The sequence below is a fragment of the Parus major genome, chromosome 2 (assembly GCF_001522545.3).
Source record: "Parus major isolate Abel chromosome 2, Parus_major1.1, whole genome shotgun sequence".
Classification (NCBI taxonomy): Eukaryota; Metazoa; Chordata; class Aves; order Passeriformes; family Paridae; genus Parus; species Parus major.
In genome coordinates, this window is record NC_031769.1 from 17,555,975 (window position 1) to 17,583,755 (window position 27,781).

At 37.3% G+C, this 27,781-nt stretch overlaps 1 protein-coding gene across 2 annotated transcripts in view; it reads right to left on the reverse strand.

The window, feature by feature from the left end:
- ARMC3 (armadillo repeat containing 3) overlaps positions 1-22,624 on the reverse strand; it is a 64,726-nt gene extending 42,102 nt beyond the window's left edge. For both annotated transcript variants that reach the window (XM_033511532.1, XM_015619363.2), the window contains exons 1-6: positions 22,409-22,624; positions 15,836-15,879; positions 10,688-10,736; positions 3,267-3,384; positions 1,166-1,291; positions 29-97 (exon numbers count right to left, since the gene is read on the reverse strand). In XM_033511532.1, coding sequence (XP_033367423.1) covers positions 29-97; positions 1,166-1,291; positions 3,267-3,384; positions 10,688-10,735 — 361 coding nt within the window. In that variant the 5' untranslated portion in view covers position 10,736; positions 15,836-15,879; positions 22,409-22,624. The remainder of the gene's footprint in view (positions 1-28; positions 98-1,165; positions 1,292-3,266; positions 3,385-10,687; positions 10,737-15,835; positions 15,880-22,408) is intronic.
- Positions 22,625-27,781: the final 5,157 nt, after the last annotated feature.

Here is a 27,781-nt window from a genome sequence, read left to right on the forward strand (position 1 = left end):
TGCACAAGGAATGAATACTGTAAGGTACCTTCTGGCACTAGATGTGATATAAGTGAATTTGTGACATCCAGCTCCCTCAGTAATTTCTTGACATCATCTACAATGAAGTAAACACAAATATGAAGTCTTTTGTTTGGCATTATTGGTTTGGTAAAGAAACAGAATCTGCTCCAAGCAAAATGTACTTATGGTTTCTCCCTGAGTGACAAAAAGATGACTGGAAAAGACACACAACTAAAGTTAGACCAAGATCGTAATGGGCCCAGAAAAAAAGCAGAGACTTTCAAGTAGCAGATGACTTTGACATTTGATACATAAGAAGTTTCTCTATATTTCATTGAAACTTTATTAAAAATACTTGCATTTAGCAGGTTCTGATTAAATATTGCACTATTTTAGTTGCCAAAGAAGTCATACCCCAATAGTTAAAAGTATTTGTGTTTAAAATTATCAAATTAGAAGCAATCCTTCTGTTATTTAGTTTTCAAGCCATCGCTTTGCAATTTTATGCTAATGCCAGCCCACACAGCAAATGGAAAACATGAATTACACAGGTCTTACTAAAATCACAGTAAAGACCTTCAGATTGCATTTTTAACGTTGTCAATGGCAAACCAGCTAAACCTCAACCCTTGGATAGAAAAATCAAGTAATATTCTTTTGGGCAGACTTCACGCAATCCTACAGGGCTGCGTTGTTACTGTCAACATATTCAACATGTTGAAATGTAAGAAAAAAAGGTATGAGTTTAATTTACTTTTAAACAAAAAACCAATTAAATATGAATATAAATGGGAGATATTTGTTCATTCAAATCCATGTTTGTTCAGCACCACTGATGATATGCTAATGCCAAATTAAAAGTAATCTAAGAGGGTAAGGTCCAGTGCAGCATGACAAGAAGGTAGGAGTTGATGAAAAGACTTAGTGTGGTTTGGATATCCTCATGGAAGACAACTGGGTAAAGCATTCACCAAATTAAGGCCAGTTTAATTACATTAATCAGGTATAGGTCTATAAAGCACTATAAAATAACAGCCACTGAAACTCAACCTTACATCACTTACTCTGTATTCTGGGCCATTAATATAGGATTTTTTCACATGATCAACCTCTTGTTTTGATGACCACACACTGAAAAATAGTAAAACCTTGAGACTCTTACGATTAGAAGCCATGATGCCAAATACCATGACAGCATTTCTGCGTACAAGTGGATCTTCGTGTGAGAGGAGTTTATACAGCTGTTCCAGTGCTCCAAGACCGAGAAGTGTCACTTTGTTTTCATCACCTGGAAAGGAACTGGGTTAAAAGCCCAAGAAAAAGGCCAGCAACATCACAGTTCTAATGAATCAAGGTAAAACCACTACCAATCTTTCATTGGACAGTAGAATCAAAGAGCAGAGGCCTGACAGGTCCTTAGGAGATCATCTAATTTACACCCTGAATAAATATGTGTCAAATAGTTTCAAGGATTAATAGTATCTCAGATTAATTTACATTTTTAAAGCAAAGGACACATCTGTCTGTTGGACACTCCACTCATTTGTTGGAGACTGCAGTGGAGGTAAAAAGGAATGTTTTCTCCTTAGCAAATTATAGGTGAACAGTATCAGGTGAATGATTTTATTTTCCTCTTTTTTTGCCTCCCAATTTAATTTTCCTCAGAATTAACAGTCCACTAATTCTGTGGATCTTTACTATCCCTCAAGGGGAGCAACTACCAGGATTTGTATCATTAATTCCTACCTGAGATTCCTGAATAGGTGCTGGGCATGCAAAGAACAGAGGAGTTTAGTGTGACTACAGCCTTCTGTTCCTGCCCACACAAAACAAATACAAACCCCAAGCAACAAAACCCCAGTCCTACTCCCATTCCCACAACAGCTTTATAATTCTTTTTCTAATGAACCATGCCTGCCCGTCCCAGCTAAAAATGAGCTATGTGAGAGGAAACTGGAGATCTATGCTAATTTTCAGGCCAGGACATTATTAAAATGGAGGAAGTATTTTTTATTGAGGGATGGGACTTAATTTACTAGCAACACTTCAAAAAAATAGATTAACTGCAACTAATTAACTGAAAACAACTCCTCTTATGCCATACTGCAAAGTTACAGTCTAGTCTTCTGGAAGATTACAGGAATACCTACCTGCAATAATTTAAAAGATTATTCTTTAAGTATAAACATAAAAGACATAAACATCTATCTTCCTACAGTGTGGAGGATTTTTCTATTTTATTTTACTGTGGACATGAGGGAAAGAGCCAGCAACAGTTTATGGTTCATAGCTGTCTCCCAACAGTCCACAGTCTCTCTTCACAAATTCAGAGTTTGATCCCATGCCCTCAGCCAAGCTTGCCATATTAAGCAGAACCTAAACATCTTTCAGAACCCAGTGACCCCTAGCCAACCATCAAAGACTTCAGCTCTTCTCTCACAACTTCAGCAGTGTGGTAATTTACATCAGCAAAATAATCAGCATATAAATACATCATTTTTAAAGAAAACATAAATTAAATGGAAATTAAAATTAAACTAGATTAATCAGAGCAAGTATACTACAAGTGTATACCAATTTGAGTGACTAATATCAAATAACATGGAATAAGTAGGAGACAACTTAGGAAATTATGTGCTACATAAATTCAAGCCTTTGTTACATAGTTGCTTGTCTCCTGAGTACCTTGAACGTGATGTTTAGCTATAGATTACACAGAGACTTTTGGAAGATTTGGAATCTTGGAGACTTGTTAGATTCCCGACTCATACAGAAATAAGCTTGATAAAGGAGGCTGAGCAGTCTCCAATGAATCACCTGCACAGAAATACCGACACAACTACTTTGTATAAAAATAACAGAAAAAAGCTAAGAAGTTCTTTTCATCGAAAACTGAAGCTTTAAGTAACTACACTGGTACAGAAGTTTCAAACTGTGACATAAAAAAGAATTCCTTCCCAATGGTAGATCTGTTGCTCATAAAAAACCCTATCTATGTTATATTAAAACAAGCTCTATTAAACAGTGAATATAAAATTCCAACAAAATGAAGAAGTTTCCTTCATGCAAATTACAAGACTTCTTTATTACTACATGTACAGGTTAGACATATATTTCAGAAAATCCCCCAAAACTTCAGCAGACACCTTTGAGGAGAAAATAAAATTTCAATGCTTGGAAACTAAAGAATTGTGGACTAACATCAAAATCTAAGCAATACAAAACATTATATATATTATATATAACATTGTAGAAGGACTAACCTTTTGATGCAAATTTATATAGAGCATCACATGCTTTGGCCAAAACTTCATTTTCAGGAGAACTAAGCATTAGCACAACTGTTGCTGGTGTTTTGCTTTCAATCAATAAAGGATCAAACTAAAAACATAACAAAAAAAAAAAAAAAGGGAAAGAAAAGTTTAACTTATACTGACTCTTCCTGTGAGCTACAGTAGACTCCCACATTTCATTAAAAATAAAATAAAATCTTGTTTGATATCTACACTGAATTAGAAATATTAATGAATTGCTGTTTCCTTGTAAAAGTCCAATTTTTTAATAACAATTAGAGACTTTGTTTAAAAATTAGAAAGAATAATTGACTTCCAAATAAATATAACCATGATTTCATCACATACGAAGATTTTGAGAAAATCTTCATGCTTCCCTGCAAATCTAGAAACTTTTGAAGGTAACAAACTATGTAGTTGTTATACATGTAAGAGCATTCTGAGACTTCAGAACCAGACATGAGAAGTTTCTTTTGAGCAGTTGCACACAGAATCCATGGACTCAGGGGGTGCACAAGGAAGAGGATTTGGTTATTCTGTGGCAATATCACTTTGTGGCTGCTTTAAAAATAAAAGAACATTTTCTGTGTCTTTGTCAACTCAGGTCACCAGCTCACCATGATCCTGTACTGGATGAAGTATTTCCAAGATATAATTCTTGCTCACCCAGCTAGAAATGATACAAAGGTTTCATTTCCATTTCTGAGCTCTTTCATGTGGAAAGAAATCTTCCAACAAATCAGACAGTTTTCACCCTCTTAATAGACTCCTTAGGACTAACACCACTTGAGCATGGGAATATTCTAAAATAGCCTTTTGTTTCTTAAGAAGACTCAAGGTATTCTGAAAATTCTACTCATTAAAAAGGTTTAAGCTTCCTTGGATTTAAAGCAATTGGTTAGTATGGAAAAACTGTCTCAAATCCTCACATTTCAGGCCTATACAGTATCTGTGTTACATACAGAAACTACTGCATACTGGAGTTATGCAGTTTCTCAAAAACATATTAATCTTTAAAATATAGCAAATTATAAGATAACAATACAAATTAATTGAAAAATTGTTACAATGTATATACATACATAATTACAAATGTCAATTATTTGTTTTACTTCATTGAAGAAACTTCTAATAGCTACATCACAGGGACATGTAACTATCAAGGTATGAAGATACATACAAATCAGTTGTCAAGCAAAAAAATTATGGGGAGCAAATCTTAAAAAACATTGAGTGTGCTAGAAGAAAAATGAACACAGAGAAGGATTTTTTTCTTCTCCCTTCTCTGACTTGCTCAAAAATAAGGCTAAATATGATACTAGTAATAACACTTTTAAACTCATGTTTTTTATAGGTTTTTAAATCTAAGTGACCTTCCATGAGAGAGATCACACAATTTAGCAGGCAACAAGTCCAACATACAAGTTCCATTAAGAAGTAGCCAACTTAATGTGCTTAACTGGTGTACCTAGCTTCTATCAAGTCTAAAATCTGAAGAAACTGTCCAATTTCATGCTTGCTGTGACAAACCAGAGGCATGCGCCAAGTTATGGAACAAAGCCCCTTTCTAAAAAAATACAATCACGTAACTGTACCATAAGTAATTTTGCCTAACAATGACTCCGCAACAAGAATTAAATCAAATAATAGTATAGAGGTGCAAGTTACATCTTAAGGATGGGCCTAAAATTATGGAATTATTTATGGGTATTTTCTTTTTGGATTGTAATGAGGCAAAACAATTCAGGTCATTGCAGCTCATTTTACCTATGGGAGAATTTAGAGGTGACTTAAAGTCCCTTCAACTTTTTCACACTTCTCTACTTCTGCACATTTGGGTCTTTGCATGGACAGAACATGATCCTCAGGTAAGTGCTATTATTTAAACACAGACATAGCTCCTGAGTTTGATCCACTTGGTGACGAGATAAATCTCCAAGTTTTAGAAAAGGCTGGTAGTTCTTCAGAGAAAAATAAACACCAATACTGATCACAGATGAAGTTCAATAAGAAATGAAAGACAAAATAAGAGTTTTAAATCTCAGTTATTTATATATTGTTGCAATACCAAAGTCACAATTGCATTGCTCCATTTTCAGCATTTCTCATGTTTGCAAGTAATTGTATTTACCCCATAAAATTTTACTTATGCTCTCAGATATCAGCTCTGCAACCTAGAGAACTGGAGAGACTAGTGATTTTATCTCTGTGTTCAAAAAGTCCAAGAAAAATTTGTTACATAATTTTTGAAGCCATCTGTATTTTAACACCCATAATAATCTGAGACACAAGTCTCACTGTTAAAGAATCATAAAATAACTGTGCTTTTTCTTTGTTTTAAGAACACCACCTGATAATTTTATTTATCCTCCACAGTTCATCCACTATAAGAAAAAGTGAAATAAATTACACTCATTTGCCTTCCCTGTATATTCATAATTTTGTAAGTTTCTATGCTATTCCTCTTCACAGTGATTCCTTCTGGGAATGAAGAATCTATTCCCTTTGATCTTTCCTAAAATAGAGGCCATCCTGTCTGTTCTTCCTGTCTTTCTTAGTTCATTCTTCGTTCATTCTGTTGTCTTTCTATAGCTCAGTTGTACCTTTTTGAGATGGAAACACCAGAACTGTTAATGGCATTCATATGCATGTATAAAGCGTTTGCTAGTAACACGATGTTTTGTCTTTTATTTTTGGAATTTGAAATTTTTCACTTACTCACTTTCTCCTGCTTAGGAACTGGATGCCATTTTATTAAAATATCCACATTAATTCTGATACACTGGATGCAGAAAAAAAACCCCATGACTGGCAACTTCTCTCCATTATGAAATCTGAACACTAACTTGTTTTCTCACCTTTGCTTCCTATTTTATAACCAGACATTATTGCTAGGAGAAGAATTTCTTTTTGCCTGTTCATGTTTACATGAGTGAAAAGCCTGTTCTGAAAACTTTTGAAAAAGCTAAGTAACTGTATCAATCAGAACACCACTACCCACTTGCTCACTGACTCCTCCAAAGAACTTAAGTAGGTTTCATAGCCCAAACTTCCCTCTATACAGGCACTATTGATTCTTCCCCATTACTATCATATTTATCCACGGGATTGATTCAGTTTTTTTCAAGAACTATTTCTATCAATTAACACAGCACAGAAGATAAATTTCATGTAATTATTGCTGTATTTCCTTTCAAAAATGAAATTTTCTGCTATCTATTCTTCCAGTACCATATTTTCAGATGTTAGCTATTTTCCATTTAGCACAAGACCTGGGCAAACATTGTTCCTACTTGGGCAATTTTATCACATTTATTTTAGTGATTATCACATTGCTTTGTTTTTTGACATAAAAATAAGTAATTTTATTTTTCTTTCATGCTTGCAATCACCTAATATTGTCCCCCGTAAGAAGCTTCTTGCACCTAGTCAATTTGACAAAGCTTTACTGGTAGTTTTTTTATTTTTGCTAGTTCTCTCCCAAAATATTTTGATGCAAGGTGGCATGGTGCTTTTAAGTCTCATTTAGGAGTGGAACCATTTTTTTTTTTCCCATTTGGATGAAAATCCCACATTTTGAAGGATGCATTTATCTGCTATTATTCCATTGTTTAATCATGCTGGGGTTTTTTAATCCTTTAAATTTTATTTAAGGTCAGTTTTAATCTTTCATCTCTCATAGAATCTTCAGAAGGACTACAGATATCTTTGCTTTTCCTAATCTTTTCTATTCTTAATCCCTTTTACTTTAGCTAGAAAAATAGATTTAGTAGATAACTGGAAATGCTAATTATTTCAGTTCTGTGAGCGTCTGATCTCCTCTATTAACAATAAAACCCAAGATATTCCACTGAATCACAAATAGTTGATACTAGAAGGCACCTCCAAAGACGATCTAGTCCAACTTCTCTGTTCAGAGCAGAGTGATCTAGAGCTCAGGGCTACAGCACAGTCTGATTTTGAGTATCCCCAAGCATGGAGACTCCACAAGCTCCCTGGACAACCTACGCCATGCTCCATCATTGTTACAGTAAAAGAGGATTTCTTTTTCTTATGCTTAAATGGAAATCTCCCGCACTTCCATTTGTGCCAACTGCCTCTCATTTTTTCACGGAGTACCACTGAGAAGAGCCTGGCCTGATTTCTTTACTTCTTCCCATCAGCAATTTTTGCACTGCTAAGACCCCTCCAAGCCTTCTCTCAAGACTGAGCAGTCCCAACTGTCAGTCTCTCCTCCAATGACAAATGCCCCAAGACTTTGTTCCAGTAAGGCCTTGTCTCTCTTGCACCAGAGAACGTAGAACAGAACACTGCACTCCAGGTGTGGTCTCACTCACCAACACCGTGTGAAAAGAAAGAGTCCCCTCTCTCAAGCTGCTGGCAACACTCTGCCTAATGCCCAGGATTTTGTTAGCTTTCTGTGTCCCAAGTTCACATTGCTGGTACATATCCACCAGAATCACCAGGTTCTTTCCTGTAAAGCTGCTTTCCAGCTGGCCATCACCTAGTCTGTACCGGATATTCTTCCCCCAGGTGCAGGACTTCACCATTTCCCTTTATTGAACTTAATTAAATTCCCAATTTCCTATTTCTCAAGGAAATTGTTGAGATCCCCTCAATGGCTGCACAACCATCTGGACTGTCATTCACTCCTCTTAATTTCATATCTTCTGGAAACTTGCTGGGGGTACAGTCTGTCCCATCATTCAGGTCACTGAGGAAGAGGTTGAACAGTATCTGCTCCAGGATCAACCCCTGGAGCACACACAACACCAGTGTCTGACCTCTAACAGGATCTCCTGCTGCTGATCACAACCCTCTCAGCCTGTCAGTTCAGCTACCTTTTGGTTCATTTACATTGTCTGTTTATCTTGTCTGTACTTAACCAGTTTACCTATGAGGATGTTCCAAGAGGCAGTTTTAAAAGCCTCACTAAAGTCAAGTCAAACTAATATATAGGCATTAATCAAAAGAAGGTATTTATGTGGAGACGATTTCAGGAGCTGACAGTGTCGATTCATACATGACACTTTTTTTTTAACATCAGACTTGTGAATGAAGCCATTTTCAAAAATACTGAGGTATCCACAGCTTTCTTTAAGTGATAACACTTCAGTATTTTCTCTAGGGATAATCTTAGGCTCCCCTTTCATTGTCCATGACCTAGCTGATAATCAAATACTAATATTGTCTAGACCAAACTTAATGTAGATATCATGTGAAAAGTTCCTATCAATCTATGTCAAAGCTAGCATATTTTATCTGCCTGAATTACTGTCTTAGGTCATTCATATAGAGATAGAAGCTCAAAGCAAGGTTTTTCCTCTTGGAGACTAGTTCTCTGAATAGAGAATAGTAAAAGACAAATTATGAAAGGCAGTGAAAACAGAGTCCTCAGGAATACTTTCTGAAACATAAAAGCAGTTGCTAGGCTAAGAGATGTGTTTCCCACCTGTTCCTAGAAATCTATAAAAAATTAGTGGTCATCTGCAGTACCATATATTCTCAGAGCATTCCACATGCACAAAGGCCTTCTTTTATAACCCCTGCCTACATTATCTCAAGGCTTCTTTTCTTGGACTTGACATTTTCATAAACAGATTATCAATCACAAGATAATAGCTAATATATCTTTTATTTTGTCTGCATCTCATTTCCTGCCATCTGAAATACCCAGGTGAAATGTGAAGTTTTCAGATTTGACTTTACACAATCATTATTAACAAAATTCTCATTATGGCAAGATTTTCTTCATTAATAGTTACAATGATCTATTTTCATGTTTAATACTGTCTTGATATGTAACATTTCTCCTGCTATGACTGTCAGAATAGAAATGCTAGCCTGAAGCACAATAAGGGTAAAAACTAAGCCAAAAGCTGTAGATGCCATCTGGAATTCACTCTTTCTAATTCTTTCTTTTTTATAGTTTTACTAACATTTTCTGTGTATTCACAGGTTACTGTAGTACCTAGTACGCTGTACCACCATTTTCTCTAGAAAGTTTAACTGTATATTTTGGAAATTGAAATTGTGGTGCTGCATCAACTGATTGTCTAGCTAGTTACTGAAGAAGTCAACTTTTATTGCTTCAAGCTCATCTGTATGACTAAAATGTGATGTCATGCCTTTCAAACTTTTCCTTAGGCTGCAAATACACTTAGTTTTAATTCTTCAGGCCTGTTTTAATTAGGTTTATCCACATACACCTTCTTTGTGACTCCTGGTTTTCTAGGTTATTTAATACAGATAGAAGATGAGGGTTTCTGTAATTTCCTTTCATAAGAATTTATTATTGATTGAAGGTTATGAATTATATTTGTAATATTCATCTTTCCACAGAACAGTTGGGTAAAGCTGATATTAACGGCTATGTCTCAGTGACATCATGGCTATTGGATATTACTGTCTTAATCAAAACTATTTATGCTTATTTAATATTGAAATTGCAATGTAGTTTTTGCTTATAACTTTTCTGTGACCTTTGAAAAAGCTCTTGCAGTACTGCAACTCTTTACACACAATTTAAAACAGTGTACTGAACTTTGAATTTAGTGGGACTCATTGAGGGAGTGGGAGTTCCTCTGTGGGACTCATTGAGGTCTTCATTTTCATTAACGTGGTTATTATTTGACACAGAATTTATACTGTACTCTTTTCAATGTTCCTGTATTTCCTCTACTTCTTTCTGAAGAAAACAAACTTTAAAGAAGTTTTGAACAATTATCTTTTGGGGGGCCTCTTCATATCTTGAGAATTTATAGAAATTCTTCAAAAGTGTGCTAGGGTCAGACCTTTAGCCTCCAACTTTTGAAAAAAAAAAATCTCACTATTACCATTATTCTATATTTGGCTTCAGCTCTTGTACTTTTCACTGTAGTTCCAAATGACAACAGAAACACCAAAACTGCCTCTTAAGACTGTATATATTTGCAAAAGAGACAGAGTATGTAGTACTATCCAAAATATTTGTCAAATTTTGAATTCAGTAAAAAACTGCAGATCCATCTAGGCTTTTGACTCTTCAAGGAAAGAGAATGTCTTCATAGTTGAAAAGACAGGCAGATTTCAGGTTGTTCTTCTCCTTTCTCCTTTGATTTTTATGAAGAGAAAGCTAACACCGTTCTTCAAATAAAAAGAAGCCTGGATTGTTTCATACATAAATGTTTGCAATGCTTGCCAAAGACAACAATCTCCACAAAGAACTACACATGCCCAGTCACTCTGGTTTGTATGCTGTCCAAGAAAAGCAGAAACAGAGTCATCTTTAAAAGCCATTTTTAGAATAATGTGGGTAAACCAGGAGAATGAGGAACTATGTAAGGACGGTAGAGCTGGGCCTGCAATTGTGTAATGTTTATTTTATAGCACATAGCAGTTTATAAACTTACCACATCCTTGGGTGGAGGCTCTGGTTCCTTCTTTACTTTTTTACCCATTCTAAAAACAAACAAACAAACAAAAAATAAAAGCAGGCAAACAAACTCCCTTCTCTTTCAGGAACCAGTTTACTAGTGATTTAGCAAAGCTTGTAAGGCAGAGTTTCTTATTCATTTGACCCACCTAATCAGTCTGAAAATTTCTTTTGATGTGGGAATTCTATACAGAAAGTAGTCCCTCTTTCTAACATTTGTACACATTTGGTAAAATACATATGTCAACAACATACACAGCTAAATGGTCTGAGACATCACAGGCTCAGATTGTAATGTGGTACAAATACATATCTTTCTGTAAATTAGTTTTGTCTGCATCTATAAATCATATATGAACTTGAAAGTCCTTTCAGGGTATTTCCCTATGTTTGCCTATACGTTCTATGTTGGCAAACATTCCATACAACTGCAGAATGTACAAATGAGTTCTACCTTGAAAACATTGTTCAAATACAATTTGAATTCTCTGTTCATATTTCACAGGAGACAAATTCAGGTCTGCAAGTATTAAGAAATAGTTCTGCACAGTATAAATTCCATTGATTTGAAAAAGTTACATTCATTTACACAAAGTCCAGCATGCCTTACTACTTTTTCTTTTTTATATTAGCACACATGCACATAACCAAGAAGACCTCTTCAGCTGCATCTAAGAGCAGCTTCTGAAGCATATGGATATAATACCTCACGTGGACCTAATTTCATGTGGCTTGCAAAACTTCAGCAGAGTCTTCCAGTTAAGGTACAGACAAAAGTAAAGGGCAACATGAGCCACTAGCAGTAGCTATGCACAGAACATAACCCAAGTTATGCCAAGCTTATGTTTGTTTTAACACTGTGTAAAACTGAAATGTGCACTTTTAGGACCTCTTGTTAATTCCTTGGTTAGTTCTCAAAAGGAGACCTCACATTCACCCTCAACCAGAGTTTACTGAGAGCCTACCTCTGGTCTAAGAGATTATTTTCTAGTGCAACATGGGCTGTAGCATGGCTGGTTACAAAAGTCAAGGCTCTTGCTCGTTGTGTTCCACAAAAATTTGGAGCTTTTCTTGAATTTTCTAGGTACTGCTCCTCTACCAATCTCTACAAATAAATTGTAACACAGCACTAATGAAAGCAGTTGATAAGCACATCCCAAAAACCGATTTGAAATTTAAAACTTCATAGGCAGGTCACTAATTACAGATTTGAGAGGAAGATCCATACAGCCAAAGATTTTTCAGCTCCAACCTGCTTTACCCTTGTGCATCTGTACACACACAGATATGAATCTCACACACACAAATTCAGTGTTTCAGAAAGCACAGCTTTGGCCAGAGACAAATTAATTTATATAGGAAAAAGCATAAGGACAAATTACTGACAGTATATTCAACAAGTGTGATGGACATACTACCTTCTGATTTATTCAGTCATTGTACAAAGTAAGAATCATGCACACATGCAAGAATCAGATTTAGACGGACATTCAGGAAATCTGGATTATTTAAATTGTGCTAAATCCTGGTACAGAGATACAGACACTTACTCAGAATCATTCAGTTCAGCTCAATTCATTTCAGATATAAATTAAGCTGCAGTCATAAAAGGCAATTTTAATTCTGAGTGAGTTTAATTAGGTTTAAACCAACTAATTTTAAAAGTTAATTAATGTAAAATTATTTATAATGTTATATAATTAATGTTCTCAGATTCAAATTATATATATTTCATCACCAAGAATAACTAAGGCTTTTTTTTAATGGCAAATATTTCTTCACTTGGTACAAATACATCCAACTTCTGAGCATATTTTTAAGAAACTTTTACATATTTCTAATTGTTCAGAAATATTTGGTTCCTTAAAAAATTTCATTAAAAAAGCAGCGTGACTTGTAGCAACAAGCAGAGAGATCAGGTCAATTACTTTACCGTGGATTATGCCCCTCAGTTTATTTCTTTGTTGCACTTACTAATCTAGATTTCAAAACATTCTGCCATCAAATGTTGGTGTAACCTTTGTTTCCATAAAGCTCTCTGTATTCAGTGGTCATTCTCTGACTTGAGGGAACGATGAACATGGAATTCTTTGGCTTACAGATAATTAAAAATGCGTCTTCTGCATTGAACTGTAATTATCACAGATAATCAATGTGTACAGGTATTGAAAAGCTGCTGACCCATAAAAGAGCTTCTTTATTCAAATCCCTTTCTCTCCCAGATAACTGCATGCTGTCTTTCTCTCAGTAGGCTTACAGTATGCCCCTTTCTGATTCTTAGTTCACCAATCTAAATATTTAGAATTTGGAAAACAATTGTAGCAGGGCTTAGATTTTTGTATCTATCAAATACTGGCTTAATGTCAAACTGAAAAACTTATATTAAAAATGAAAATTATTCACCAGTAATTACACATAATTAGATTAATTAATTCCTGGACAAACTGGCTGCTCATGGCATGGATGGGTTAACACTTTGACTGGAGGAGACTCAGGGAGACCTTAATGCTCTCTGCAACTGCCTGAAAGGAGGGTGTACCGAGGTGGAGTCTGGTCTCTTCTTCCACATAACAAGCAATACAGCAAGAGGAAATGGCCTCAAGTTGTGCCAGGGGAGGTTTAGATTGGATATTAGGAAATATTTCTTCATCAAAAGGGTTGTCAAGCATTGGAATAGGCTTCCCAGGGAACTGCTTAAGCCACTAGTCCTGGAGATATTTAAGACATTTGGTGCTTAGGGACATGGCTTAGTAGTGGGCTGGGCAGTGTTAGGTTAACAGTTGGACTTGTTGATCTTAAAGATCTTTTCCAAACTAAATGCTTCTATGTTTCTAAATCTTAAAGACAAAATAATATTCTCATTTGAGTAATATCCTCCACTTCAAGTCCTGCACATTTCTAGAATCATAGGAGCATGCCTTTCCTACATGTGTTTTTTTGAGATTAAAGGGTTGATTGTTTTAAATCATGTAGAGGTAGAGGTAATAAAGTACTTTGACCTAACAGATGTAGCCAATACATAGCCAAGCAATCCATGAAGTTATCATTCTTTGCTACTTCCTGTCCTTCATCTGGAATTTATTGCCTCAGTGGTAGACAAACTAGCCTGCTTTACTTTCCTCCAACCCAGTTTTAGTGCAGTGGTGCAATCAGGTGTTGTCTCTCAAGCAGCAGGACGGTCATTATGTCTAACTAAATCCTCATTCCAAAACCACAATCCTCAAAGCTCTCCCTCTGCTCTGGCTATTCTTAGTGCCTTAGCTCAGTAGGCACTTCCCTGTTTCACTCTGAAATTCATTAGGACCTCCAGCTTTCCCACAGGACCAGAACCACTCTAGTGTGAGCATCCTAAATTAAACCCACATCCGGAATCTATGAGTAGTGTCCATTAAACTAAAGTAAGTATCAGCACTAAAGTTAATCACTCTGCTTGATAATTGATGGAGATCTAGTCAGCATATTCAATAGCTCTTAAGGCAGATTCATCCTAAAGGAGTGTCCTGGTTTAGGGCAAATTTGGGAGAAAACCTCCAGTGGGGCTCCCCCCAGGAAGCAAACCCACGTGGCCCTTTTCTCCCACCCCTCAACCGGTTCAGGAAGAGATTTCTCTGAGAGAAGTGGAAAAAACCTGTTTATTTCACAGGCACAGCACTACCCAGCACAAAAATGAACTATATCAAATTACAAAACCTCTCCCTGTTCAGAAAAGATGACAAACTTCAGAGGGTCTCTTTCCTGTGGGTGTTCGCTCTGTTATCAGTCCCTCTGGTGCTGGAAAATGCCGCTGCCCAGGCTGGGCTCCCGGTAGCCCACGGGTGCAAGCTCCCGGTGCTCCCCCGAGTCCCCAGCCCAGAGCAGGTTCAATTCGTTTCAGAAAAGGGGAAAGAAAACAGTCCAGGAAGACCTCTCTGCTCCGACTAGTTGGAAAGCCAAGGCGATCTGTGTCTTGTTGTCTGTCTGTGCTGTAGTCAAAACGATGCGGGGGGAGCAAGTAAAGTCTCTGATAACAAACTCGGTGCTTCTTTTCCACTCACTTTTACTCTTAGATGGAATTTTAAGAATACAAAACCTGTGTCTGGGTTAGGTGGACGAATGGGGATACAATTTAACATTATAATCAACCCAGGACAAGGAGGTATCTTAGATGGAAGAGCACCTTAAAAATAACTACTTTTTCCTTGGACCAAGACCAGAATCTGGAGTTGTTAGCTCATGTATTTACATTGATATCAAATTTTGTGAGCTGAGTTTATTACCCCATTTCTCCACATGAATCCATGTGCCAGGATAGGTCTGGCAGACACTGTCATAGCAGACTGAACTAGGAGAACCAAGCATACAAAAAAACACAGCCACTTTGTCTTTTTTGCAATGGTTGCAGGAACAGGCACATCTCCAGTAATAAATATCTCTATGACCAGAACATTCTGCCTGTGAGTGGAAAACTATTTTGCACAAGGTCACAAATGTGGATTTTTTGGTTCAAAGTGGAAGCCTCAAACTTCTTAACTATTTTATCAGGAACTGCCATCTCTGCCATGTCAAATAAAATACGGGAAATTTATTTAGTTTTTGAAAGAGTTGCTGCAGATGCCTGCTCAGAGGAGCAGACTCTAAGTACTAGATCATAAGATAATGATGGCCCTGATCCCTGTACTTATTTCTTTTTACTGTCATGCTTTAATGTGAATAGTTGCTTTCCTCAGTGTGAATAGTTTCTTAGATTGCAAATCTGAGATACCCACTTATTTCTAGTCACTACACTTTTTTTAAAAAAAATGAGATGATGGCTAGCAAGTGAGCTTTAACAAAGAAACAATCTGTAAATCGTACTTTGAAATATGAGGAAAGTTTTCTGATTGTTCTTCTATTTGGAACAGTGAAGTCTTACAAATACTTCCTTTAACCTATTAGAGTCCTATTGCATACATTTAAAAAATATAGTATTTCCTGGGTTTAAATCAGACAATGCATTTAGAAAACACTACCTGTTCCATTTGCATCTTCTGTTTTCTAAATCCTTAAATAAAAGATGCAATAAGCTAGGACCCTGCACATACTGCGAGAGCTGAGACTCTCTGAAGAACAGGACTAAGTCAAAGGCACAGCCAGCTGTGGAACTTACCTCTTAGTCAAGGAATCAAAGGTCTCTTCTGAGATCAATTACCCCTGTGGAAAAGCAGTGCAAAGAGAAGGATTTAGAAATAGCTTCTAACCAGTTTTTTATTACATGATCCACTTTTCAAATTAACAGTCCAATGCTTTAAGACAGTCTCAATCCGTGTTACTAAACCTAGCCATGATTTTCAGGTTCTTACTAAAAATGATGCACAAGTGAGATTCTTTTTGCCTTACAGGCGATAATTACATATGTCAATTTTGCTGAGCAAGTTTAAGTGAAGTCTAGCTGTTTATTTTTGTCTCAGAGAAACTATTTTTTTCTTGTGATAACAGTGAAAATTGCCTATAAATCAGTCATTATCATTGATTATTTCAATTGATTTTTGTATGGACATTCTAGTACTGCTGCCTTCCAATGGAATCAAAAGATAATCATATTATCAGCATACAATCTCACTCCTTTCTTGAGTCCATAAACCAATATGTCCTCTGTATACCAGCTTAAATATCCTCATCATTCTCAGATAGCTTCATCTTAATTAAGAGAACAATGTGGAAGAGTCTTGAAACTCCTTTCATTCTCCTAAATTCTTCTTTCATCTTTTTTTCTGCTCAACTCCTTAAATATGGACCAACAGACTCCTCTTTCCCTGTGTTGTCATGACAGTGACTATTTACTACACTATTAAAAAACTTGGCTTCATATAATAAGAGAGTTAAAATGAGATAGCAGGTCCAATTTAATATTCAGTTCCTACAGATGCAGATAAATGTGCCATATGAAAATAATACATTATATGAGAGACCAATTAAGTCAAGGCCTTTGAATTTGCTCACTGTTTTATCTGTGTGCATGTGTATATTTGTCAAAAAAATGATGAGGAAGTTCCACCTGAATAACTTCTTTACTCTGCAGCTGATCAAGTACTGGGACAGATTGTCCAGAGAGGGTGTGGAGGAGACTCCCTCATTGGAGAGATTCAAGAACCATCTGGATGTAATCCTGTACCATGTGCTCTGGGATGGCACTGCTTGAGCAGGGAGGTTGGACCAGATGACCACTGTGGTCTCTTCCAACCTGTTCCACTCTGTGATTCTGTGAATAAGAACAGTCTTCCACGTGGCTGATCAGTGTCCAGCCTCCAGAATGACAACAGACAAATGTTTCTGATAAATGCATGAAACTAATCCCAAAAGTCAGATTTCTTCCATCTGTTACAGGGTCCCTATTTCCCTAAAGTACCAAGGTTTAGATCTCCTAAAGTTTTTATGTTCTTCCTAACAATAGTAGCTATTTTTACTGTCCATGTAAACACCTAATCCTTTTACTCTTCATTTGTAGTCAGGCTGCTACAGCACAGGTCCAATTGTCAAGTGTACTATATAAAGAATTACTCTTTAGATTTAAAAATATGTGAATAGTTTAAATATGTTATTCAATTCAATGCAATAATCCTTCTTTCTTATATTACAACTTTAGTTAACAGATGCCTTGATGTGATCTTTTTCACCTTCTTTTATAAGTGACTGTACATTCTGATTTACCTCCTTTCTAAGCCATCTTAATTATCTTTTTCCATATAGCTTTTCCAGACATGTATGTTTCCTGTCTCAGAGTCCCTCTGTGACTGTTAAACCCATCTCAGATACAACGTACCTAACGAGAAATACCGTAATCAATTCTAGAAGACCACTGACTTACTCGAGTGACATTGTAACTTTCAGGGTATTCATTTTTACCCGGTTTCCTCAGTGAAGATTTTTGCTAAATTATCCACATATGGTAAACAGTTCATTTTCTCAGTCGATCACAATTAATTTAGATTTACTACTGAGGAGTATAATGTTCCAAGTATCCCTGACAGTATAAATTATAATGCTTTCATCAACAATGAATTTTACTTGTCATGGTGTTACCTGTTCACCCAACTCCAGAAGAGCTCTCAGAAATTTCTACACGTTTTATTTGGTTGTAACAAAATTATTTTGATCTCACCAGAATATTTTATTTCTCTACGTTATTGCTAATTTCTAAATTATAATGAACATATTAAATAACATCAGACCTTGGAGACCAGATCTATCCTTGGAGAATCCAAACTGTGACAAGCTGAATCGAGGAGGTTTTCATGTATGATTCTAAATGTCTGAGATGCATAGTGAAATCCCTTCTCCCATGACAAACAGACTAAAGAAAAATTGACTTAATCTAAACCAAATGAGAGATAGTAATTACATAACCATTATCTGAGCTATAATAGCAGGACACTTCCCATTCAGAAGGCAAAGATGGTCTGACTTAGGAAGAAGTACTAGTAAAAAATTAAAGACACTCCTAAGATTGCAGCCAGCTGTGAAAATCTACATGAATTAAAATGAATGCTTCCTCCTGTCAGTTTCACAGGGACATAGGGGGAAAGGGACATTCTGAATGAGGGGATTTATCCCCCTCCCCATCACAGCCACTGCATCATGTTAATCCCACCTATCACATGTATCTTAAAAACCACAGACTTTTTTTTTCACCTCTCTCATTAAAAAGTTGTTTAAAAAAAAGTTGTTCAATTAGTTAAATTACTTTCTTTGCTGGCATGTATGAAAACACTCTTTATAGCACATATTTATACTATACAACATATATTTACTATATTTTATACATGCTGTATAGTACATAAATTCCATATATTTATGGAATATATATACATATATATATACACATATATTTACACATATAGAATCAGAGTACGTTTAGAATCCTAGAATGGTTTGGTTGGAAGGGCCCTTAAAGATCATCTAATTCCAACCCCACTGCCATGGGCAAGGACACCTTCCACTACACAAAGCTGCTCAAACCCCCATCCAACCAGGCCTTGAACACTTCCAGTGATGGATCCACAACTTCTTCCAATGCCTCACCACTCTCTGAGTGACTGTCAAACATAAATCCTTTTCTAGTTTAAAGCCATTCCCCCCATGCCCTCATAAAAAGTCCCTCTCCAGCTCTCTTGTGGGCCCATTTTAGGTACAGGAAAGTTCTCTAAGGTCTCCCCAGAGCCTTCTCTTCTCCAGGCTGAAAACCACCAACTCTCTCAGCCTAATTGCATAGGACAGGTGTTCCAGCCCTCTGATCATGCCCTTCCTCTATCTGAAGGTAAACAAACATATCCCTCTCAGTTTTCAATTTGTCAGCCTAAAGAATTCTACTTTCCTCCAGAAAATGATTCCTTATTTCCCACATAGACTCACAGAATATTCTGAGTTGGAAGGGACCCATCAGGATCATTCAGTCCAACTCCTGGCCCTGCACAGGACCATCCCCAAAAGTTGCATCCTGTGCCTGAGAGTGTTGTCCAAATGCTTCTTGAACTCTATCAGGCTTGGTGCTGTGACCACTTCCCTGGGGAGCTGTTCCAGTGCCCAACCACCCTCTGGGTGACAAAACTTTTCCTAATATCCAGTCTAAGTCTTCCTTGACACACCTTGATGCCATTTCCTCAGGTCCTGTCACTGGTCAGCACAGAGAAGAGATCAGTGTCTGACCCTCCACTTCTCCGTGGCAGGGGTGGTTGGGGTGGTGTTTCTCTTGGTCTCCTTCAGGCTGAACTAGAGCAGTGACCTCAGCTGCTTCTCACATGGCTTCCACTCCAGACCCTTCACCATCCTCAGGGCCCTCCTTTGGACACTCTAACAGTTTAATGTCTTTTTTATATTGTAGCACCCAGAATGGCTCCCAGCACTCGAGGTGAGGCCATCCCAGCTCAGAGCAGAGCAGGACAATCCCCTCCCTTGCCTGGCTGGCCATGCTGTGCCTGATGACCCCCAGGACAGGGCTGGCCTTCCTGGCTGCCAGGGCACTGCTGGCTCATGTGCAACTTGCCAAGGAGCAGGACCCCCAGGTCCCTTCCTGTGCATACATCCAGGGTTGTCCCACCCCTGACACATGACCTTGTTAAATTTCACATGTCTGCTAATTACCCAGTCCTCTAAGTAGTCACAATCTTTCTGCAGGGCCTTTTTTAATTTAAATAACTACAGAAATATGTATCTAAATGCAACCAGAATGTTTAAAGACTTATCTACATAAAAAGATGTTCAAAAAAGGGGACTTGCAAACTTTCTGAAGACACATGCTGTTGACTGAAGTGTTCATATTGCTTTAGAAAGAGGCATGTTATTCATTGAACAATGTTTCAATAAAAACTGTAAAACATTATAATTGTTATATCTTATAGTAAAATTTTATAGAATAGTCAGGCTTTTAAGAAAATAAAAATCTTAAATGGAACACAAAATGGATGTTTAGCCTCATATCTATTTCAATTCATGATATATATATATATATATAATACATTATCTGTAATAATATGTTTTTCATATATATTTATATTACATATATAATAGTCTCTGTCTATTGTAAGGATGCAAAACTGCAACCTCAATCAAAGAATTTCTCACACTGCACATACTGAAATCCTTTGTTCTTTCCTTTCTTGGTAAAAAAGTTTACCACTGCAAATATGTAGTTTATGCATATACAAGCAAAAGAGCAAGAAGACATGGCCATATGTCACCGTCTGGCTAACTAAAGTATAGTTGAAAAGTATGAAGTATTTTTCAGAAAATGAAGTTATTTTGAACAGTATAAATAGGTTCTGAAAAACAGCTGTGATGCAACATAGCAAAGGCAACAAAAGAGTTTCTGCGGGCTGTAAAGGGGACTCAATTTCAAAAAAAGACAGCAACCACAAAACACACACACACACATGAATTATAAGTAAAGAACACCACAACATAAGTAGAATCCCAGGAAATGAGATAAACTCTAAGTTTAGCCCTTACTTTTCCAAGACCCGGTAAGAACATAAGAATATGAAAACTGCTTCTATTAATAATTTTCTCTTCAAAGAAATGTATTGGCTGTTTCCTTTTCGGAATTTTTGCCTCAGAAAGATTATCCTCATAAGCGTTTTTTAAATCCTTTTGAAAACATGGATGACCTCTGCTGAACATCCCAGATGAAACCTCTCCTGTATTGTACAAAGTTATATTCATTCTTCTTTGTCAACACGGGAAATATCTCAGATGTGTTACTATCACGTTCATGATTTTGATGATTATGTCTGCAAGGGTAGCCTATTGTTTAATTTTAACTACTCATTTACCAGGTTTTATTATGCTAACAGTAAAAAAAAAAAGTAAAAAAAAAAATACATTTGTTGCTGTTTAAGACAAATATGCAGGTAGCAGATTTGCAAACGTAAGGACACCAGTGGACAAATAAGCCCAGGTTGGCATTCATTGTGTTAGAGGAATATTAGAAAATCAGAAAATGGAAACATGATAAAAATCACAAAAGTAAAAGGAAGTTAAAAAAAAGAAATGTTGCTTCCATCAATAAATGTGAAAGTGATCTTGCTGTCAATGAACAATAGAAAGCAGAAGGCTTTACTTTGCATAAGTATCAGACTAGCTCTTATAGATGATAATTTCAGATAACCAAAAAGATTTTAAGAGTTCTGTACTACAGAGAGTGCTTCTCTAACAGCTGATCTATATTTTGCTTTGAAATTCCTGTCTACAAAAGTTTCAGAATCCTTGAAATATTAAAAAATAAGGTAAGGTTTTCCCCCTAAAAGCCTAATCACTAGTTAATGTTCTGTCAGAAAAAAAACTTCTGTTCCCAGTTGGATTTCTTCTTATTCTTATCTCCAATCCATAGAATTTTAGATTTCATACCTTTCATGTTACTGTCACACAAAAATTCCACATCTCAACAAAGTGAACTTTTTTTCTTTTTCCATATTATCTATCTAGATTTTTAAATAAAATTCTTTTTTCTCTACCATCTAAGTTTCCTTATGGCAGGTCTTTCCTTACCGCAGTTTCTTGTTTCCCAGTTTACATCTAAAAATACTGTTACAGTTATCTGCTGAATATGTTCACCCATTGCTGACACCAATTCCTAAACTCTCAGTTTATAGTATGAAATAGTGTGAGGAGCCCTTCAGTGCAGGATATTCTCTGTCTGCGTTTAAATTTTATTTAAGTTCATAGTGATACACTTCAGCTGTTACTAACACACAATTTTAATATAAATCTTGAGATTGTCACTGCTCTTCTTAAAGGGGTAGCTACCCATACCACACAGACAGTAGTTTTTTAGTGGACATTTTGGTTGTGGTTGGAGGAATCTTCAAGGTATGCCTTTGAAAATTATAGAAGCTTAGAATGATGGTTGGAAGGTGATCCTGAAGATCATCTAGCTCCAACCCCGCTGCCATACAACTAGACGAGGTTTCTCAGAGCTCCATCCAAACTGGCCTTGAACACCTCCAGGGATGGGGCATCCACAACTTCCTTGGGCAACTTGTGCCAGTGCCTCACCACCCTCACAGTATATTTTTTTTCCCCAATATCTAATCTAAACCTACTCTCTTTCAATTGAAACCCATTCCCCCTGCTCCTGTCACTATATGCCATCGTAAATAGTCTTGCTCCATGCTTTCTGTAAGTTCTCTTCTGGTATGTGGAAGGACGATACAGCTTAAAAAACCATTCTTTTAAAACTTTAACTTACTTTGAAAGTCTACAGACACGTGGCCCTCAGTTCGCTGACAAGCGCCGAGGAGCCAGACCCACCGGGAGCCGGGGCACGGCCTGAGGGCTCCGGCCGCTAACGCACCACCCGCCCGATACCGCCGATGCCGCCCCGGCACCGCCGCGACCCGGGGGCCGTACCCGGCGATTTGTGCTCAGTGCCCCGGGCCCAGTTTCCCTCAGATCCGCCGTCGCCCCCCGCCCTTGCCGCGCAGCAGGCGGAGCGCAGCCCCCGCGCCGCCCGGGGGCGATCGCGCAGCGCCGCCCGCGCCGCTGTTTCGCCGTTGCCGGGAGACGACGGCGGCCGCGCCTGAGGGAGGCCGCGCCTGAGGGAGGCCGCGCCCGCCGCCCCCGCGCCTCCTTCCCTCCCCTCTCCCAGTTGTCCCTGGGCAACGGCTTCGAGCGTTTCATGTGAATTCCCAGAAGTCTTCGGGGAAGCGTTTCGCCGTGACACATGCGTATAATCCATTTCTTCTCAGTGCATCCCGACTCCCGAAGTGCTGGTGACGCTGCTTTGAGGGAAACTTCAAGTGGTTAATGTTGATGGGCCCTGGGTAATAATGACGGGAAAAGGAATCAGTTACCTCTGCAGACTAAAGGAAAAGGCTACTTCCTCACCCAAAGACACAATTTCTGAAAATTAACAAAAGCGTACAGTCTGTCTGAAAATTGCAACTTGCTATGTTCACACCTTCCTTTTGTGATTTTTCTCAATCCTGTTTCACTATTTTCAGAGCATTAATGGGGAAAAAAAACAAACAAAAACAACCCAACAAAACAAAAAACCCAAACAAAACAACAACGAAAAAGTGGAAGCCAACAGTTTTCAGGAGAAATGGGTAAAATGGATACAACCTCTCCCATGCCTCTCCACAGTGCAGGCAAACCTCTGTCAGAGCCCTGTGCACAGAACATCAGCACAGAGGCACACCAGGGCCCAAGGAGAGACCTCCTCTCTTCTCAGCTCTGGGCTGGTGATGGAGGAAGAGGTGCCGTGTGGAGAATTGTATTAGCATCTGAATAATAATTCATTCCAATGTTCTCTTTTGCCAGCCAGGGCTGTTTTGGAAGGAACCCTAAAGTGAATTCTGAAATCAAATAACATTTTCTACTTGAAATGCAGCATAATTGCTATCAGTAGATGCAGGAGTAACAGAAAACAGGCAAATATAATCATTTTGGGGCCTCAACGTCAGGCAGTAATAGGTAAAGAAATAACAGCTTCTATCTTCTCTCTTCTGTGATTCCTTTTAATCACAAATATCATTGCTATCTCCTCAGATTTCTCACAATGTTACATTGCATGTATGAATTTAATTCTATTTTTATAAGCCATATTATTCTGTTGAGATCATGACAGAAACATGTCCTGGCCTCACACTATAACAAATGAATACCATCGTAACAGAAGAGCCAGTGCGTCATTTTCAGCCACAGGTAAGACACATGTGAAGGCATCTTCCTCCATTTTTAACATCACAACTCCTATAGAAAATTCATGGTGATTTATAATCATCTTCCCTGGAAAGCAACTGCGATGACAGGTCAAGAACAGTTTATATTGATTGGTACCTCTGGAGACAGAAGAAATCACAGTTTGTTTTCACAAACTCTGTGACTGACTGACTGACTGACTGACTGACTTTCCATAAAGCCTGACCAGTGGATTTCTCAAGTTTACAATGGTTAGTAGAGTCTCACCTTGGCAGGAAAGGAAGGACAAAACTTTTGGTAAAGTCACCAGCTTCCCTAACTTCTTCATGGACTTTAAACAGTCAGACACCACAGTGACGGGTAGGTGCTATAAATGTAAGAGATTAATGTAAATATAAAGTCAAAAATCTGGGTTTAACTCTGTGCTGGGTGTGGCTGGGCTGCAGATACTTTTCTTCATAGCAGCTTGTATGTTGCCATGTTGTAGGTTTGTAACCAGAACTGTGTTAATAACACTCTTGCTAGGCAGCGCTTGTCAAGGCTACCTCTGTTTCTCACGCTGCCCTGCCAGGGGTAGGCAGGGGGTGGACAGGAGTTTGGGACAGGAACACAGCTGGGAGAGCTGACCCCGACTGACCGAAGGATGATTTTATGCCTGATCACATTAGGCTCAGCAGTAAAGCTGGAGGGTGGTCTTCTCAAGGTAGTTGTTGCTTGGGAACTGGCTGGGCACTTACCTGCTGGTGGGAGGTGCTAAGTCTTTGCAGATCATTGGGATTTTTTAAAACTTTTTCTTTATTATTAAGCAGTCTTTATCTTGAGCTATTTGTTGTTTTCTCACTTCTCTTTTTCTAATTCTGTCCTGCATCCTGCTGAGGGTGTCGAGATACGGTGATCAAGCACCCCATTTAGTTGCTGCTTGGAATCTCCTTACCCCAAACACAACAATATCCATTAATGGGAAAGCTTGTATTTTTGTCATCAATAATGGTAGTTCTTACTGCTATTTCAAACATAATTCTGGCCAACTGCTAGTTGGTTAGATATTCTCCTTATTTCATATGAATGATCACATAAAAGATACACGATGCAGAGTCCATGTAAAAGAAGAGGGACGTGTTCACCCTGTATTTCAATACACTCATATGGAACAATGGGCCCGGTTGTCCTTGAAGACTAAAGTGTCTTCTACAGGTAGGAAACACATAGATAGTCTCAGACTTGTAGCCAGGACTTTTCACAAATTTTGTGAAGGTGTGAGTCTGTTTTGTGAAACAGAAAGGAAGATGGACTACAGCAGATGACCAGGAGAAAGTCGAGCCTGCAGAGACAGAATGAAGACTCTTTACTTTCATCTGTATTTGCCATAAGAACTGGCAATCAAATACAGACACAGAATTGCAGCGTTTTTACCTGTATTTTGGCAAAATTATACAAATATATCAAGAAAAATATTTTTTAATTTAATTTTGTGAAAATATTCTGAAGTGTCAGTGACAGCTTACCAATAAGGAAGTAAAGGGAGAGAATAAATGAGAACAGCTACAAAATGTCATGAAAACTCACAACAGACAAATGGTCAGAAATGACAGAATCCACAGAATAACGGAATATTCTGAGTTGGAAGGGATTCACAAGGATCATTAAGTTCAACTCTTGACCCTGCACAAGACAGCCCCAAGAAAAACAACATGGGCCTAAGAGCATTGTCCAAAAACTTCTTGAACTCAATGTTTAATTGAAATATAATTTATTCTAACACTAAAAAATATACAAACCAAAATAATACATATTGTATTAAAGATAGGAGGTTATGAAATAAAATAACTTCCTAGAGACTCAATACCTAATAAAGTGAAAAAGGACTTATAACTACAAGAACTAATTAACTACACCATTTAATGAAATTTTGTGACTAAACTGTTGATAAAGCCACTGTAGAATTTGTATGCTGTCCTATGAAGAGACCAATCAGTTTTATTAATTTAAAGCTTTTTTTAAAAAAAAATCAAGTAGGAATTAGAAACATATTTGAAAGAATTTTGGGGAACAACATCTTAAAACATTTTAAATATTTCATTTCAAAAGGGATTTAAATGAATAAGCTACTGCCAAATCAAAGCACTTGTTGAATTTAAGTGTTGGAAATTTGCATGTTGAAGTGTTGGAAATTATCTTTCTGCTTTTACTGGAAGTGCCACTGGGGGAGTAATTTCTCATTTCCTGAAACATCAGAAGCAGAATTACTATTTGCTGGATTGCTTGTATGAAATAATTCTTTTTTTAAAAAAAATATAATTTGTAATTTATGCTGTAAGAAATACCTGATGACATACAGTACAAACAGTGTTGTCATATAACTTGTTTTATATCAGTCTCAAAAGACACTTAAAAGGAACTTTTCTTTTCTGACAAGAAGCAGCTGGCTTAAGGAGTGATGAATTTACAACACATCATCTTGGCATTTCAGTTTTCTGTATTATTTCACACATTAAAATACTCAATGTAAATGGACCTCTTTCTCTAGAGGGAAAAAAAAATCACAATGGAGAACAAGCCTTTCCTTCTTTTGATTTGCAAGTGAGATTTGTAAGTCTTCAATTTTCATAGGCACTCTGCCAGAACAAGTGTATGGTATAGGGGTATTGAAAAATGTTCCCCCAATGTACTTGTATTCTTTTCAATAAAACAATAAAATGCAATTAATGAATTATCATTTTTAGCAATCAGCTAAGGACAGTAGCACTATCATTTAGAAACTGATGACCTGCAGCCACAGCTTGTACCTAGTGCTGGTCATGGTACATCATGTCAGTGCCTGTGAATGTGTGTACTTAATAGCTTGAGACTCTCAGAAGGGGACAGGTGGTTCAGCAGTGAAAGCTTTAAGCTTTCTCTTCACTGCAGGAGTTGAGATCGCAGTCTCAATACAGACACATTCTGTGTAATCCTGAATAAACTGCAGAAAATCTAACCAATTTAGTTATTTAACAGAAATTACCAAATACTTTAGTATTTCTATGGGTGAATTTCTGCCCATGAGACTGGGGACTTCTCAAGTTCTCATCATACACAGTGTTTTGAGATTAAATTCATTAAGGTCCTCAAAAATTGTTGCTGCAGCATGTAAACATTACAAAATCAGAAAGGGGATGCTTGAGTAGTACCTGGGAAATCAATATGTGGCACACTTGTTTCTGTGGGCATATGTATCCCAAGAAAATGAGATTGTGTTTTATATCACCATAACTGTCACATTTTTTTTGTTTTTTTAAAAAATGTAGGACAGCAGAGACCACTGTCAGCTAAAATAAATGAACATATATAAGTATGGTTTTTATCTAAAGTGGTATTTGAAAACTGTAGATATTATCAGAGATGTTGCAGGATGACTGCAAGGAATGACTGAAGGAAGGGAAGAAACTGAAGAAAATTTTGACCTCATATCTAACATAGATCAGATAATTCTGCCTAAATATTTTCACATCTCTTAGCAAATATATTTTACACTTGTTTTCCCAAGACACAGGTCCTTTTAAAGGCTAAACTGAATCATTTCTCAGGGATACTGTTAAGTGTCATCCTGGACAGATTGTTTGATATCAGCTGTTCTCAGAGACCACAATCTCCTGTGCCAATGAAGAAATATACAGACTGTGCTTAAAAAACCCAAGACTTTTCTTGCCCAAATTCCAATGTACAGCTTCATTCTTCAACGAAGAAATATTCTGTGGTGTCCTCAGGACAAATTGTGCTGCATTGTTTCCATTATTGTAGCAGCACCAATCCTCTGAAGCCTTGCCAAAGGCTATGTTTCAGCAAGGAATGATGACTCTGTTCTTATCTTGCATTTGAAGGCTAGAGTCACAAAATATAGAAGATAGTTTAATGAATATTTTTAAGTTGATTCAATACTGCA